The sequence below is a fragment of the Humulus lupulus genome, chromosome 6, assembly GCF_963169125.1.
Source record: "Humulus lupulus chromosome 6, drHumLupu1.1, whole genome shotgun sequence".
Lineage (NCBI taxonomy): Eukaryota > Viridiplantae > Streptophyta > Magnoliopsida > Rosales > Cannabaceae > Humulus > Humulus lupulus.
This window is the reverse complement of record NC_084798.1, coordinates 13926123-13944639: the sequence shown is the minus strand read 5'-3', so window position 1 is coordinate 13944639 and position 18517 is coordinate 13926123. Positions and strand designations below refer to the sequence as shown.

Below are 18517 nucleotides of genomic sequence, written 5' to 3'. Positions count from 1 at the left end.
GTTAAAAAATACACACTCACACTCACATTAGAGGGTTGTAAACTTTAGAATTGAACTTTTTGCAGTGAGATTGGAAGTTTAGTGCTATTTGATTTGAGTGCTTGTTGACATTGCCAGCATTGGAATCTAAAAGTATTTACTTTGAAATCCATATGTGTATATATATATATATGTGTGCTCCAATTCTGTCCAACGGCATCAGAACTTTACACTCTAAAAGATGTGGTGCATTGCCAAGACTACACAAAACTTTTCATATGTATTGGATCAATAAAATGTTTCTTCTTCTCTTGTTTTTGACAAATATAAAATGTTTCTTTTTGGTAGTTTATAGTTTGAGCAAAGTAGTTTTTGCATATATTTGCTTTGATTTTTTTTTAATGTTATCTGTACTTTCAAGTTATCATAGAGTTAAATATAAGATTTGTAACTTTATGCTATTTTTTTTCATTGAGGAAAAAGAATTCGAATTTGGGATTTTTAAAAAAATTATTATTCTTTTGTGATCACTGGTCTTCTAATTAAGGAATTGGTGTGATCCTTAGCCACTTCTAAGTTATTAGTTTGAAAGAAAAACTGTTAGCATTGGTTTATGTTCTATTCACTTATCCCATACCTTAAGCTATAGTGTGTATAATACTGGTTATGGAGTTGGGGTTTTTTGTTTTTTCTTTCAAGTGAATCTCTACTGATCATGAGAGTGACTAAATTCTTGGGGTAAGCACTGGTACAATATACAAATATATGATATTGTAAAAATATAATTTTTCTTACCTTTATTATACTACTTGAAGAACATGGAACAACTTAAATTCTACCTGTCACATTTGTTTAGGTGAGTATCAATGTGTTTCACATATTAAAAGTTAGAACATTATATACTCCTTACTTTTACTGGTTATAAATGCCAAACTTATCTAATGTATTGTTCGTGTTTCATCTTTTAACATTCTGTTTGATATATTGGACCAACAACTTCCTTCCACATTTTCAGGGATCTGGTATATTGTGGAACAAGTATGATTTTCCTGTATTCTTGCTCTCGGAGAGTAGTACGAAGACCATCCAAGAGGTAGTAAGTGTCATTTCATTTGGTTTTCATTTTGTACCGTCCACTGAAGAAGTGAAACCACTTTTAAAAGAAAAAGTCTAGTTATTTCAATTTTCATATTAATGGACTGTATTTAATTGTTGTTGATGTTTGCCCCCCCAACCACAAGACAATTTTTTGGCAGCTTTAGTTTATTGTTAATAAACTTTTTGATGTCACTCATATGCAGGTTTTTGAAGAAATTTTGAAGAGACAGAGATCTTATACCACTGTTGTGGCTGAGTTTGATCTTGTGATGCAGGTAGCTTGTTTGTTTTTAACTTTCTAGTGCATTTTATTGACTTTATCTCGCAGACATTTTTTGGTTGTTGTCTTAATGATGTTTTCAAGTAATCTGTGATACATTTGTTTTGATTAGACAGTGAAAGCTGGAACTCGTGATTCAGAATCTTGTTTGAAAGAGGAGACCTGCCTTCCACTAGGGGGATACATGTAACTCATTTTGCATTTGTTGGTATCCATAATGAAGTCTAACAGCTCTAAATGTGGTTCACGATTTGTATTTGTGTCTCATCTCTCTTTTGAGTTCGAAATCTGACTTGTATTTTAGAATGTAGTCCTTATTCTCATTGGCTTGGTTTTCATTTTCTTTCTTATTAGATTTTATATTATTATATGTAAATATATATGTGTGTGTGTGTGTATTTATTGTTTTGAGTGGGGAAGATTTCATGGGATTCTTTTTCTCAGTTTTATTTGTACAGGGGAGGTCAAAAGAATATGTATGTTGGTCTATAGTTGAGCTTTGTAGGATTCAAATCTTTGATGCTGAAACTTACTTCCATCAACTTTCAGTGTTTGAAACACATATTTAGAAGATCAACATATTTCTTCTTATCTTTATTCTTTTGACCTTCCTAAATTACTTTGAATTTAACTATTGCTCATAATTATGAAGGGCAGTGTTTGGTCATCACTTCCTCCGCTTAATATCTCCTCCTCAGATCAGGGTAAGCCTATTATATTGACTGTGGCGTCAATGGATTCGGCTTCATTTTTCCGTGACAAAAGCCTTGGTGCAGACTCCCCAATATCAGTAAGTTTTAAGTCTTATCATGTTGCTTTCCATGTTGAAATGTGATATTACATCTCTGAAGTTTAGGAAACCCTTAATTAACATTTTTGTGGAATGATTTCAGGGCATGATTGCACTCTTGGCAGCGGTCGATGCACTATCACATTTGGAGGCTTTCCATGACCTTAATAAACAGGTGAGTGAGATGTATATAAGAGTTCCTTTAAAAAAAAAGTTCTTATAAGAGTTCCTTGATATAGTGCCTTGTTAATGTTTTTTTTTCCATATATGGGAAGACATTGTTCTTGTGGCTTTGTCGTCTCTTAACTTGGCAAAAAAGTATTTTCTTTTTCAGTGTTCACATTTTCATCAATCCGATTTATGAAGACTGTACTATATTCAAGTGTGGATGCCGAAAATCCACCAAATAAGAAAAACACACAAAAGAAGTTTCTAGTCCCTTAAAGAAGTAAATAGCTAAGGGGCACCAAGGGCACCAAGTACGCAATGAAGGCAGAAGGTAATTATAGGCCATCGAAGTGTTAGACACTCGCAGAGCTCTAGGCCTCATGAGGTCATTCCAGGCCTCCAAGCTGCATCACCTTGTTAGATGTGTTTGTCATGCACACATGGCCCTTATCCGTGCCCCTCGAAGTTAAGGCCCCAGCCTCGCGAACACCACTCCAGCAGCACCCCGCGCATGCCAACACCTCATGCGCCTAGCCTTGCCCCGAGGTGTCCCACACCAAGGACCTCACGCCAAGAAGACATTTCGCACCTAGGATGTATCCCATGTCTCAGCAAGGCATGCGCCTCGCGCCCCGCGCGCACCAGGGGCCTCGCGCCCCGCGCGCACCAGGGGCCTCGCGCCCCGCGCGCACAGGGGCCTCGCGCCCCATGCGCACCAGGGGCCTCGCGCCCCGCGCGCCCATGCGCCTCGCGCCTCGCGAGCACCAGAGGTCTCGCGCCCGCGCATGCGCCTCGCGCCCCGCGCGCACCAGGGGCCTCGCGCCCCGCGCGCCCATGCGCCTCGCGCCCCACGCGCACCAGGGGCCTCGCGCCCCGCGCGCACCAAGGGCCTCGCGCCCCGCGCGCACCAGGGGCCTCGCGCCCATGCGCCTCGCGCCCCCACGCGCACCAGGGGCCTCGTGCACCAGGGGCCTCGCGCCCCGCGCGCCCATGCGCCTCGCGCCCCGCGCGCACCAGGGGCCTCGCGCCCCGCGCGCCCATGCGCCTCGCGCCCCGCGCGCACCAGGGGCCTCGCGTCCCGCGCGCACCAGGGGCCTCGCGCCCCGCGCGCACCAGGGGCTCGCAATGAGGTATGGCCTTTCCCATGGCCTCGCCCATGGCCTCGCCCATGGCCTCGCCCATGGCCTCGCCCATGGCCTCGCCCATGGCCTCGCCCATGGCCTCGCCCATGGCCTCGCCCATGGCCTCGCCCATGGCCTCGCCCATGGCCTCGCCCATGGCCTCGCCCATGGCCTCGCCCATGGCCTCGCCCATGGCCTCGCCCATGGCCTCGCCCATGGCCTCGCCCATGGCCTCGCCCATGGCCTCGCCCATGGCCTCGCCCATGGCCTCGCCCATGGCCTCGCCCATGGCCTCGCCCATGGCCTCGCCCATGGCCTCGCCCATGGCCTCGCCCATGGCCTCGCTCATGGCCTCGTCCATGGCCTCGCCCATGGCCTTGGAGGTGAGAATACTCACAAAGGGCAAGGTACATGCATGAATATGGAATGGGCCTACAAACCTAAAGAAGTCAGAGTACAGATATAGTACCCTTACCAGACAAGTAGTGGGAATGCCAGGAGTGGTTATGCAAGAATAGGAGTTATGGTCCGTACGTCTACGGCCATGGGTCAGAGCCGACACCACTACCTCCTGCGCCACTACGCCTGCCACCACGCATTAGACATGGGTACCGACAAGTAGTGGAGACATCCTCCTGACACCTGCTTCTGTACGGGGTGTACGACCACAACCTCTGAAGCCACTCCCCTGACACAGTACGTATGTACCACTTGGTCCCCTGGACCACTATGTATCTAAGGCCATTAGAGCCTACTATAAAAGGAACCCTAAGACCACCTGAAAGGGGGTTGAAAAATTCATTGTAAGGAGAGGCTATAGAGAAATATACCAGGATTTGCTCCATCATTTATCTGTGTCTACTTTTTCTTAAAGCTTATTCTTAGTTCTTACAAAAACCTCACTCGACTTACCTTTGAGTTTTCCGATCTAATTTCGTTGACGAGATTTCACCGTCAACAGTTTGGCGCCGTCTGTGGGAAGAACAAGCATCAAGCCAGTGTTCTTCCTTCATTTCCAACAAAGAAAGATGCTAAGACGTTCAAAACGCCTACGGCATATACAAAAGGTGGAGGTTCACCGAGACGAAGTAGAGCGGAGGCCTTCCAAGAAAGACCCCCCTCTGCCCGAGCATGGAGATGGACCAGAAGAACCTCTTCCCCCGGAGGAGGAGAGGGAAGCATCATCCTCAGCTACCCAGCCCGACGGAGGTCATTCAGAGCCGCTAGTGTATCCACTTAACCGGCCCCGGTTGACCCCACGCTCAGGCCACCGGGACCCCAGTCCCTCGACGCACTGGCCAGGCAAGGGTCCCGGGGTACGCTCGGTAAGTTCCAGCTCAAGGACGCGCTTCTACAAGGATGAGATTCACGAGTTGCATAAAAAGACTAGGAGGCTGGAAACCATGATGGAGAACATGCAGAAGGTTTTAAACAACCTACGGCAAGGGAAGTCAAGCATGCCCCTCCCAAAGCATAAAGGGAAGGAGCATGAAGAAGGGGAAAGCACTGTCCCCATAGACGGTGGGGGAACCCAACTTTCCGCCAGTGAAACCCCCCAGGCAAAGTACCATGGGGGACATAGGCCAACGAAGTGTCCCCAGGAGCATAGGCAGAGAGAAGATGAGGGTCATAAGAAAGATGCCGAAGTCCCCCCAAAAGGGTCACCCCCTGGCCTAAGAAAAGGGCTCCATGAGGAGAGGTCAGAAGTGAGAGACGCACCCCCCGCGGTTCCACCGAGGGACACAACCAAGGCGAGGGATCAGCCCGAGAACCCGCAAAATTCCTTATACGAAAAGAGGAGGGGACTAGACACCAAAATGCGATGCCCCCAAGGCAAGATCACCACTGTACTTGGGGGGCACATGGATGGCGGAGAATTCGACCGTGATTCACCCTTCACAAGGGAGATTCAGGCTGAACAAATGCCCACTGGCTTCAGAGAGCCTCGCATGACTCCGTATGAGGGTACTACAGACCCAAAATATCACTTAGACTCCTTCAATAACTTGATGAGGTTAAGGGGGGTCAACAACAGAGCAAAATGTCATTGCTTCGTCGTTACTCTTAAAGGAGTGGCGTACAAATGGTTCAGGAGGATAAGGCCAGGAACAATCAAGTCATGGCAACAATTCTCTGATGAATTTCTTCAGCAACACCATGCAGCGTGTGACTACGTCATGCCAACTACCAGCCTCGCTAACATCAAACAAGGCGAGAATGAAAGTTTGAAGGACTACATCCATAGATTCGGTATAGAAGCAACAAAGGTGGGATGTTTAACCAAAGCAGAGCTCAAGATGGCTATTACAGCCGGAGTTCGTCCAGGAAGCAAGTTATGGAGTAACATGCTCAAAAGAGAAGTTTCGGATTTGGACGACTTCTTCGACAGAGCACAGAAGTACATACGTGTGGAAGAGGGCCATAAGAACTTCCATGTCGAAGAGAGCGAACCTTCCTCCAGTGGCCATACTACCAGTATGTCTGGGGATTCCATATAGAAGGGGGGCATCGTGCTAGAGGGGTCCCTAACCAAATTAGAGATCGAACGAAGACCATCTAGCCATGAAAGTCTCCACCTGAGGGGAGATCACCTCAAAAGTAGACGCTTGCAAAAAGGGTCTCCAAAGTAGACGCTTGCAAAAAGGGTCTCCAAAGTAGACGCTTGCAAAAAGGGTCTCATAAGTAGACCCCACCAAAAGGGGTCTACAACGTAGACACCTCCCAAAAAGGGTCTCCAAAGTAGACGCCTCCAAAAAGGGTCTCCCAAGTAGACGCTATCCAAAAGGGTCTCAAAGTAGACGCTTCCGAAAAGGGTCTTAAAGAAGACGCTTGCAAAAAGGGTCTCAAAGAAGACGCTTGCAAAAATAGTACTATGCCTAATGACGAGAAGGACGCTTCTCGCAAGATATAATAAGCGCGCGTGAAGATATATAAAAGGATAATTAGAACCCAAGGGGTCAATATATCCTTACAGGTGCAACTAAGACGCATCGCAGAGAGGCCTACCGAACCCCCTTTTCGCGTGGGTTCCAAAGGACCTCGAACATGATAAATATATAAAAAAAGAAGAAAGAAGAAGAATAAGAGAATAATAAAAAGGAGCGGAAGAGTCTACAAGAACGCCTAAAGGCCTCCCTATAGACTGGGGGGTAAGTGTGGATGCCGAAAATCCACCAAATAAGAAAAACACACAAAAGAAGTTTCTAGTCCCTTAAAGAAGTAAATAGCTAAGGGGCACCAAGGGCACCAAGTACGCAATGAAGGCAGAAGGTAATTATAGGCCATCGAAGTGTTAGACACTCGCAGAGCTCTAGGCCTCATGAGGTCATTCCAGGCCTCCAAGCTGCATCACCTTGTTAGATGTGTTTGTCATGCACACATGGCCCTTATCCGTGCCCCTCGAAGTTAAGGCCCCAGCCTCGCGAACACCACTCCAGCAGCACCCCGCGCATGCCAACACCTCATGCGCCTAGCCTTGCCCCGAGGTGTCCCACACCAAGGACCTCACGCCAAGAAGACATTTCGCACCTAGGATGTATCCCATGTCTCAGCAAGGCATGCGCCTCGCGCCCCGCGCGCACCAGGGGCCTCGCGCCCGCGCGCCCATGCGCCTCGCGCCTCGCGCGCTCCAGGGGCCTCGCACCCGCGCGCATCAGGGGCCTCGCGCCCGCGCGCACCAAGGGCCTCGCTCCCCGTGCGCACCAAGGGCCTCGCGCCCGCGCGCCCATGCGCCTCGCGCCCCGCGCGCACCAGGGGTCTCGCGCTCGCGCATGCGCCTCGCGCCCCGCGCGCACCAGGGGCCTCGCGCCCCGCGCGCACAGGGGCCTCGCGCCCCATGCGCACCAGGGGCCTCGCGCCCCGCGCGCCCATGCGCCTCGCGCCTCGCGAGCACCAGAGGTCTCGCGCCCGCGCATGCGCCTCGCGCCCCGCGCGCACCAGGGGCCTCGCGCCCCGCGCGCCCATGCGCCTCGCGCCCCACGCGCACCAGGGGCCTCGCGCCCCGCGCGCACCAAGGGCCTCGCGCCCCGCGCGCACCAGGGGCCTCGCGCCCATGCGCCTCGCGCCCCCACGCGCACCAGGGGCCTCGTGCACCAGGGGCCTCGCGCCCCGCGCGCCCATGCGCCTCGCGCCCCGCGCGCACCAGGGGCCTCGCGCCCCGCGCGCCCATGCGCCTCGCGCCCCGCGCGCACCAGGGGCCTCGCGCCCCGCGCGCACCAGGGGCCTCGCGCCCCGCGCGCACCAGGGGCTCGCAATGAGGTATGGCCTTTCCCATGGCCTCGCCCATGGCCTCGCCCATGGCCTCGCCCATGGCCTCGCCCATGGCCTCGCCCATGGCCTCGCCCATGGCCTCGCCCATGGCCTCGCCCATGGCCTCGCCCATGGCCTCGCCCATGGCCTCGCCCATGGCCTCGCCCATGGCCTCGCCCATGGCCTCGCCCATGGCCTCGCCCATGGCCTCGCCCATGGCCTCGTCCATGGCCTCGCCCATGGCCTCGCTCATGGCCTCGTCCATGGCCTCGCCCATGGCCTTGGAGGTGAGAATACTCACAAAGGGCAAGGTACATGCATGAATATGGAATGGGCCTACAAACCTAAAGAAGTCAGAGTACAGATATAGTACCCTTACCAGACAAGTAGTGGGAATGCCAGGAGTGGTTATGCAAGAATAGGAGTTATGGTCCGTACGTCTACGGCCATGGGTCAGAGCCGACACCACTACCTCCTGCGCCACTACGCCTGCCACCACGCATTAGACATGGGTACCGACAAGTAGTGGAGACATCCTCCTGACACCTGCTTCTGTACGGGGTGTACGACCACAACCTCTGAAGCCACTCCCCTGACACAGTACGTATGTACCACTTGGTCCCCTGGACCACTATGTATCTAAGGCCATTAGAGCCTACTATAAAAGGAACCCTAAGACCACCTGAAAGGGGGTTGAAAAATTCATTGTAAGGAGAGGCTATAGAGAAATATACCAGGATTTGCTCCATCATTTATCTGTGTCTACTTTTTCTTAAAGCTTATTCTTAGTTCTTACAAAAACCTCACTCGACTTACCTTTGAGTTTTCCGATCTAATTTCGTTGACGAGATTTCACCGTCAACATCAAGTGATTGTGTGTTATCTTATTCATTGTCTTTATATTGCTTGTCTTGATTTTAATAGTATATGGATTTTCAATACGTCTTTAGACATGTAAGTGGGGCCTCTCCTTATTACACTTGTCCCTCTTAGGCAATGTAAAAGCTCTATAATAAAAGGTTAACATCCTCGCATCTATACTGCATGCTGAGGTTGTCTTTGATGTTATCTGCCCAATCCATTATTTAGTTATTCTTGTTGGTTTAAAGAGAGAAAACTGTTCACTTCATTAAAAAAATGTACTAGAAAAAATATAAATAATAAGGCAACAAAGGATGTGCCTGCACTTCTGTTTTGTCATTTGTTTTATTAAAATGTAGGAATCTTCTTTTCAATCTCTGTTCTGCAATTTTTTTCCCTTGTATTGAAGCATTTATCTATCTCATTTCAACATTTCATATTTAAGGTGTAAAATTTGAGCCTCTCTCTGTCATTTTAGATTTTCTCTAGAAATCCAAGTCTCATCTTTTTTTTCCTGCAATTTTGGGTAAAATATGAATCTGAATCTCATATTATAATTGTAGCTCTCTCTATAAAATTGTCTACTATATTCATATCTATGTTAATGAAGCAACTAGTAAATTGTTGAAACAATAAATTGCTGCTAGCGTAAATTGTTGAAACATTCTCTATGCCTCAATCTCTTTTTGCTATGTAATCTCCTTTGCTTATGAGTAATTTTATTGATTTGATTTATCAATTTTGAAAAACTAATTATTATAATAGTATAACTTGTAGCTTTTCTGATGTCATGATAAATTTGCCAAAGGATCATTAAGTGTTGACTGCTTAGGATACTTTTTGTACTCACCCTTGATGACACTTGATCATTATTATATTCCCTAGAAAGATTCAAAAGATCATTAAAATGTGGTACCTGTTAGGCCAATTTTTACAGCTACTAACTGTTTTGGTTAGTTAGTTGTTCATTGTAACTAATTATTGTTATTTTGTAGATTAGTTACTTTATTAGTTTTGGTCTTTTCTGTATATATACTCTTTTGTATCATTACTTCATTAATGAGAATTGATTCTATTCATTCAGTCACTAAGTTTCCTTACAGTACCTACCACCAATGAGGAAAAAAAACATTAAAAATGTGGTAATTAGAAATATAAGGTGCCATATAATTATATTTTAAGAGAGATTTTTAAGATTCAATTTTCAATGAGAATTGAATCATGCTTTTGTTTACTTTTCCCTGCTGTCTCACTAGGTTATTACTATAAAATGTGAAAATATCCTAAACATTTCATCTTATGCACGCAGGTGGAACATTCTAGAGACTATTCATGATCTCCTATCTTGATGATGAGATACTTGTACGTATACTTTTACCAAAATCTCTTTCCACCAAAGCATAACTTCAGTTGCATTTACTAAATTGTTATTTTGGTAATTTTAAACACAATATCTTATGGTGCTCAAGTCCTTGCAATCCTAATAGTGCCCACCCTAAAGTGAGAAGCATTTTCACTAACCTCTATTAAATACTTGACCTGCCTTTGCTCATTGCCTTTTTTTGTAATGTTATAACTCTTTTTTTTCTTTCTTTCTTTCTCTTTTTTTTTTGGCTAAGCTTACTTTTCTGCTGTATTAATACCAAAAAATTAAAATTTGAGGTAGCACCTATAATCAATTGCTATCTTCACTGTAGGGATCTGATTTCTTCTTCTTTCATGTAGTTAGAAAATATTTCTAGCTTTTTTTTTTAACTTTCTTTGGTTTTGATGAGTCTTTGATCTGAGTGGTGTGTACATATTAAAGATCATAATAAGGATGCTGAAATGTAAAACATTTTCAACCATATCATCAAACTAAAGGCTTATGCCTGCATTAGATTTTGAAATATCTGAAAGGGTATGTACCAACTATGTCCTGAACCTTTATATTGGTGTTTGCAAATAACAAGGGATACTAGTGGAGTTCCTAAGGTTCTTACAAGGTTAGATGCACAATCATCACCCTTGGCTGACACCATGACATAATATGAGAGCTAGAGATCCTTTTGTCTATGAAATGGGAATTTAAAATTTTCATGTTTCTTAAATTTGTTATTCTATTTTATTACTTCTCTTACTTTTATTTTTGTTATAATATTATGCTAACTTCAGACACAATTTAACTGTTAGAATACTGAATTTATTGTATGTGAAACTCAAGCAGAAATTTCTTCTATACCTCTTCTACTGCCTTATCTTTACAGGGTTGTATGAACTCATTATTAACTTGTTAAAATAGTAAAATACAAATATACTGAAACATATTGATATACATTCACTGTATTCTCTAATGGCTGCAAGTTGTTTGACAAGTTTGATTTTATTTGCATTGTATTCTCTTTTCTTATTTATAGCTTTGGTAAGTTATAGTTTATATGATAGTTATGGGATTGGCTTTGCATTCACTTGTTATATTATTTATTTATTTTAGTTTTCATTTTGCAGTTGTTCCCAAGCTTTGTTTGAATCTTCATTTTGTTTTCTATTATGCTTATTTATATTTGGATTTCTGAATTCTGTTTTGTTCATGTTGATTATAGTCAGTAATGATTTAAATGGGGCTAATTGTATGTTAGGTTTGTGGCATCAGCTCTCCAAACCTGACTGCTTATCTTTCTCTATTTATTTTTCAAAGAGTTTGAACAAGTTCCCTGGAAGGACTAGTACGCCATCTGGGGTTCATAGTCAAGCACAACAATCTGAAGAACAGCTACAACAACAACAACAATAGCATTAGCAGCAGCAACAACATCATCCAAACTATAGTTTGAAGTAAAAAATGTTCAAGATTATAAAACTTTATTATGTTATGCTTTCAAACTTAAGTTAGAGCTAATATCTTATGAAGTAGACACATTCATGGTTTGAATTAGTTATTTTTTAATGTAATACTTATGGTTTATCAATCTATTGAGAATTACATTTTATGATTAATTTTGTTTTTTTATCAAAATACAATAATGAAGATCTTTTAATTAAAAAAAAACCATATAAGTATACTTATTAAAATAAAATTTAAAATATATTATCCACACTAAAGTAACAAAATTTTATTACTATATGTTACGATTTAAAAACATATTATAAGCGAAACAAATCGTTATGATTTATATAATATAACAAACTAAAAATGCTATCAAAATAATCAAATGTAATAGTTGAAAAGTGTTATGAAAAAAGTACAAGATTAAACTTCAAATTTATAACCAAAAACTCTATCTAAATGTTATTATTTGAATATTATAGCACCTAAAAATGTGTTATTGAATAGTTTAAGATAACACCGAACATAACATTCAAAAACTGTTATAGAAAAGACTGGACTTTTAATAACAGGGGCTATGTTAGCATTTTCAGAAGTGCTATCAATAGTCCCGGTTAGCAGTTTTAAGTGTTATGAATACTATTTTTTCTTGTAGTGGTTTCGATAATCAATATATTTAGTTTATGTGCTAGACCCACGGTTTCGTTAATCAATAGATTTAATCCTAGTAGTCACCGTATTGGAGAGTCTAGTAGAATTTGACCTATAATTATCTATCTTTCGAAATCTAACCTTGTCAAAATAACTAATGAACACCTTCCGTAGGGGGATGAATCAAAGAGTCTCGAGGCCCCATTAAGCTATTGACCTTGTTAAACCAATGGTGGAGATCAAATATAATTCCTAAAATGAGCTCATTATAAAATTAAAAAAAATAGTATTTTTATTATTTATTTTTAGAAAATTAATGACTATGGTTTACCAAAAAATTGAAAAGATTAAATTTTTAAAACTAATGTCCTATAATTTCCTATTAATTCTAAAGTGTCACATTGAAACAAATTCAATTAATTTTGAATTAATTTGTTGGTAATCAATATTAAGGTTTAACTAATATAATGAACCTATACAATTAAGTTCAACTTAGGTAAATGGGCCTTAACAATTGGGCTTGTATGGAGGAGGGCTGGGTCTAGTATGTCGTTCTCACTACAAAGCCCCCCATACTTCCATACAGGTCGAAAAGATAGGAATTTAAACCTCCATTTTATTAATTGTTATTAATTGATTAGGCATACTATAGTTATGCAAAGCGAATGGGCTTTCACAAGTGGAATTACCCACAAGAGAGAAATTTAAACATTACATTTTCTAATGGGCCCAAATAAAACCTATAATTTTATGAATATTTTATTTGGAAAAAATCCATATATCTAGCAAACATATGAGCCACTATATGAATCTAAGCCCAATTACAAAAATACCACATATAGTGCAAACAAACATGTTATAATTTGATGGGCCTAATCATGTTACTATATGGGCAAGTCTATGAATTTATGCAAAAATACCACAATTTATTTCATTTGCAAAATTACCACAATTAATTATCTAGAATTTATCAAAAAATTCGAATTAATTAAATTTTTAGAAAAATACGTCAATTTAAATGAAATTTATCAACAAATGACAAAAGTTAATTTGAATTTCATTTATCAACAATCAACTTGGTTTAGGTTAATTTGAAAAATATTAATATAATTTAAATATGATTTATCAACAATTAACCAAAGTTAATTTAAATCTCATTTATTAAAAAATATATTTTATTAATTAGTTGAAAAAATGATATTTTTTTTAAAATTTAACCAATTTTAATCTTTAAAATCAATATCTTAACTGTTTGTCAAAAAATATCTTGTGTTGCTACAACTATTAGCTAATATTTTAACTATTTAAAAAAATATATTGATAGTTATAACAACCGTAAATATCTCAAAACAGTTAAACAAATTCAAATATCCATGAAAATAATTTAAATATTAAAAAACTATAGAATAAACATATATTTATATTTTCGAATAAAGATTTAAAAATATCATAAATATCTATTATCTTATTTCTAATATTTTAATATATTAAAAGATTTAAAATGAAGTTGTTAGTCTATTTTTAAATCTTAAACAACAAAAATATCTTATTTTGAAAAAAAAAATTAAATGATAAAATAAATATGATATTTTCGACTTTGATTATAAATAATCAATTTCAAAATTTTAATTTTCTTTAATTTAAAAAAAATTAAAAATTAATTGATGAACAGTACCCGAACGGGTACTGTTTACCTGGCTGCAAGGAGGAGACGCGCGCGGGCGCACAGCAGGTGGTTGCCGAGTGATGGCTAGGGAATCTGTGGAGGGACGCGCGCACGGGTGCTGGGTGACACGCGTTGGTGTGCGCGGTGTGCGCGTGGGTGCGCGTATGCATGGGCAGCCAGGCCAAAAAATTTCGGAATTTTTTTTTCTGCAATTTGTCAAACCAAAACAATTTTCTAATTGATTTCTACCATGTTTTACACAAAAAAAAAAGCATATATAAAAATTAATGCCATAGAAAAGACAACAAAATAACCTAAAAGTGCTAATAAGTACATAAAATTCAATATGCTTCATAAAATCATGAAATCCATCCAATTATTCAAACACATCAAATAATTCAACTTTTAACATTGTCATGCATGAAAAAAAAGATTACCAAAGACTCTGAGGCAAGTTGTTGGGAAAACTTATACAGGATCTTTATATATTTTCATGTAGATCAAATATTAAACAAGTTAATATGAGACAACCTAGAACATGTTTCTAAAATTGAATTCAAAGAGAGATAATGATAAGAATACTTACATTTTACGTAGTTGAATAATAGAGTCCTTCCGTTAGTTTCTCTAACCTTTGTACCCTTTCTGTCGCAGAGTATTACCAAAAAACTGAACAAATCTTCAATTTTCTTCATAGCCTTCCAAAGTATCCTTAGAATAACCTAGACTAGAGAAGGAAATTCTCAACACATGAGACAGATACAGAGAGAGAGGAAGAGAAGAAGAACAATGAGGCTTAGAAAATGACTTATGTTTACAGAGAATCTAAAACCTATCAGAAACTTTTGATTCAATTGATGATTTCAACTCTCTCTTAGCATTCCTTTTACAAACTCAATTAGGTCATTTATTTAATTAAAAAAATCAATAAAATAATAGCCAATAATCACCCCTAGGTCGAAATTATCATGGGCTTTAGGCCCATGAAATTTCCCATTTAATTATAAGTCCATTGGACTTAAAATCAAGGATTGTATTATTTTCTATTGATTTAATTAATTAAATAATTATTCAAATCCAATATAAAATTAATTATTTATAATTTGAATCTTAATTTAAACTTATTTATTAATTTACATACCAATTTATCTTAATTAATAAATCTGCCCTAATTTCTCTTTTCTTCTCTAAATTTTATAACTCTGTGATACTATCCAAAATTAACCTGGTCAACTTTGATAATTCTAATTGATAATTAAATCAATTAATTGAGATGATCTAGATAATTTTATCCAAGGTACAGTGGGGATCATGGGCCTGTGAAATCAAGCTCCAATAAGTTATCATAAACTAACAAATAAATTTACAAACTTATTAATTCCTCGTGACTCCACTAAAAACTAGGAATTTCACTCTTGAATTCATAGAACGCTCTATAAGCAATATAGATACGGTATTAATTATCCTTTGTTAAAACCATAATTGTCACTCAATCCTCTATAGCAGATTTACAATGTGATGGGACTAAAATACTGTTTTACCCATCATTGTGTTTTATTCTTAAAACACTTAGTTCCTTGTAAATGATATTTCCGTAAGCTAATATTAATTACTGAAATGAGATCTCTATCATTTAACACCTTGAACCAAACTAAAAGGAAACCATCGTTTCACTTCTTCATCAGAAGCTATAGATGTTAATATCTATGATTAACACTCCCACTCCATTATACTACCGAGTTCCCAAGATGTAAGTCTTGGCTAGTCCGTAAGGTAAGTTGGTAACGAACAAGTCAAAGAACTCAAATAATACAATCAGTTAGAATACTAACCACTTAGAATTGAGATTGAATTAACCTATGGTCAACTATATGATATGAATAGAACATATAATAACGGTATGTTTACTTATCCTATCTATTGTCAATATCGGTCGAGTCTGATGTAACAAATACATCTGATCTTATCTACTTCGCTAATGTTCTAGAAAGAACATAACACTGCAATGTGTAAGTAGATAATATCGTAGATTGGAAAGTCAGTGTAAATCATGTACACTGGCTAATCTCAGGACTTAATTTTATTTTAACATATAATCATATTTATATTCCACTGTGATTATGTCACTATAAATACGATTAGCTATATGCTCAGGATTTAATAGAAGTTTATATTAAACAAATTATTATGAAAATAAAACATGTGAGGAAAGTGATTGACCAAGTCAAAAAATGATTTCCATTCTTTTATTGATAATAAATGAGATTACAATGAAATTAGGTTTTAATTAGTGCAGAGTACCCCAACACCAGGTGGTCAGCCTATGCTTGGACTGACCACCCTAGACCTTGTATCCCTGAAAATTGCCCAGGGAGTGTGGTGGTCGGCCCATGATAAACCCTAAGGTGCTCGACCCATGATGGGGTATGTAATCCTGGAAGTCGCATGAGGCAAGGGAAATGCACGGGAAGTCCTAGAGGTGGTCTGCCCATGATGGAATTTACATCCCTGGAAATCACCTATGCCTGGATCTGAAACCCTAAAAATCACCCAACCCTAATGTTTACAATCCTGAAAATTGCCACACCAAGGGAACCTAAGAGTGGTCAGCCTAGGTCAGAGTTTTACAAGCCTGAAATCACCTAAGCTAGGGTTTGGAACCCTGGAAATCGCCAAGCTAGTGAATCTAAAAAAGAGTGATCAGCCTAGGGTTTTACAAACCTGAAATCGCCTAAGCTAGGGTTTGGAACCCTAGAAATCATCCAGGCTAATGAATTCATAGGGAAATCATAGAATTGATTTGTAACGACCCGAAATTTCTAATAAGGCATAGGGCCTTAATTAGTGTATCGGGAGGGCATAATTTGTTTATATGTATGTTTAATTGGTTAAATGCATCATTATGTGGCATGCATGATTAATATGATTATATGAGTATGTGATATGCATGTTTATGAGTATTAGATATGCATGTGGGCCCTTTTTAGCTTAGAAGGGCATATTTGCTAATTTGGCCTATTGAGGGCATAAATGTGATTATAAGTGATAAATTGTTTAGACCACATTATTATGTGGATATATTTGTAGTATATGGCTCGAGACGGTCCTAGTTAGTGGATTAACGAAATAGTCATAGCGGGGTTTAATACCAGGCTCGCAGGGAGCCTGGGGTATTTTTTTGGAATTTAGAGGATATTTTGGGATTTATTAGATATGAAATAAATATTTGGTGATTGATTGGACATGATGGGGTTAATTTTAGGAACACTTGAGGAATTAGCGGGAACTGGGAGCAGAATGACCATTTTACCCTTTAGTGCCCTTAGAAGATTAATAGGCTTTAGGGGCAAAATAATCTTTTGTTAAGCAAAGGATATACTCAGAAAAACACGTAGGATTAGCCAGATAGTGGTATAAACTTTTAGCTCTCCCTCACCTCTCTCTCTCACTTTCCCTCTCTTTACACTTTGAAGCTAAGAAAAGAAAAGGGCAGAAGAACATAAGCTTGAGGCTGGAATTTTTGGAAGAGAATTGAAGGGGAAAGGTTAAGCTGAAGCTGGGAAACTTGGGGATTTAAGCTCAAGAGTAGGAGGCAGAAAGGCTATGGGAATTATACAAGCAATTGAGGTAAGTTCTTATCCCTAGTTATGTTAAGAAAATTAAGGGTTTTTGGGTAATGAATTGATGTTTAATTGGAGTGTTAGCTTTAGTATAATTGCTGGTAGTTTTGATAGAGTTTCTGTGTTATGAAATGCTTAGAATTTATGGTTAGAGTCTTGGACTCCCTTTTGTGTTTTAGTTGGAAGTGGGGAGTATAATTGGCTTGAATCTTAGAAGTTTTGGCTTGAAAGAGGTATAGAAAACCCATAAATTCTGGGTGCGAGGGGGGCGCGCCGTGACCCAGCTCAGGGGCGCTGCGACCCGCGTGCCTAGAGCACCCTGGGTGGCTCTCTATCTTTGGGGCACACAGTGACTCTAGGGGGGAAAGTTGTTGCCCGCCTCCCCCTGGTGCTTGAAGATGGAGCCTTTGACCTGAGGGCACGCCGCAACCCTTAGGGTCAGGTCACAGCCCACATGGGGATTATTGCCTTAGGTTAGTTTCTAGAATTGGTGAGGCTTGGGGGCTCGAACCTAGGCCCTCGAGACAATTTCTACTACTCGGTTTAGTGAAGATTGAGGTCTCAGAGGCTATTTTTTGTCTCTTAAGTATTTATTTCGATTAGAAATATATTATTGCATGTTGGTCGATGTGACTAGGTTTATCGCCAAGGCTTAGGATTGAGGATCGTGCTCAGGACCATTCTACATCTCTCGCTCAGGATTCAAGGTAAGAAAACTACACCCTTGTGTGGTTATGAACGGGACTGAGATTCCAAATTATTGATTGCTTGTACTATGTGTTTGTAAAATTATATGATATACAAGAATGATCAGCCTAAGGGAGCCGAGGCTAATGGTAAGCGTACTGAGTGCGACCCGGCCTAAGCAAGTCGGGGCCATCAAGCTCAGCAGGGGCTCGGCCTAAGTGTGCCAACCCTGATTATTTGAGAACTTGAGATTATGTGTTTATCATTGCTTAATTGATTATTCCTACTATGTTTTATGTTTAAATGAGATAAGCTTGATTGAATATTCTTATTGCTACATGTGTTTGTTGTTCTTGGTTTTCTTGCTGGGCCTTGGCTCACGGGTGCTACATGTTGCAGGTAAAGGCAAAAGGAAACTGGATGAACCATAAGTTGGAGAGCTCTGGGGGTGGAGTGTACATAGATAGCCACTCAACTGCCATGGCCGAGGAGAAGTATAGGGTCAGAAGCCAGAAACTTGTATTTTGGCAGTAGAGTGTCCA

General features: G+C 40.7%; 1 protein-coding gene across 1 annotated transcript in view; it reads left to right on the top strand.

The window, feature by feature from the left end:
* Window positions 1-544: 544 nt before the first annotated feature.
* Window positions 545-18517, top strand: part of LOC133784720 (uncharacterized) — a 28833-nt gene continuing 10860 nt past the window's right edge. The window contains exons 1-5 of the mRNA XM_062224001.1: window positions 545-1072; window positions 1281-1352; window positions 1470-1543; window positions 2015-2147; window positions 2251-2322. Coding sequence (XP_062079985.1) covers window positions 905-1072; window positions 1281-1352; window positions 1470-1543; window positions 2015-2147; window positions 2251-2322 — 519 coding nt within the window. The 5' untranslated portion in view covers window positions 545-904. The remainder of the gene's footprint in view (window positions 1073-1280; window positions 1353-1469; window positions 1544-2014; window positions 2148-2250; window positions 2323-18517) is intronic.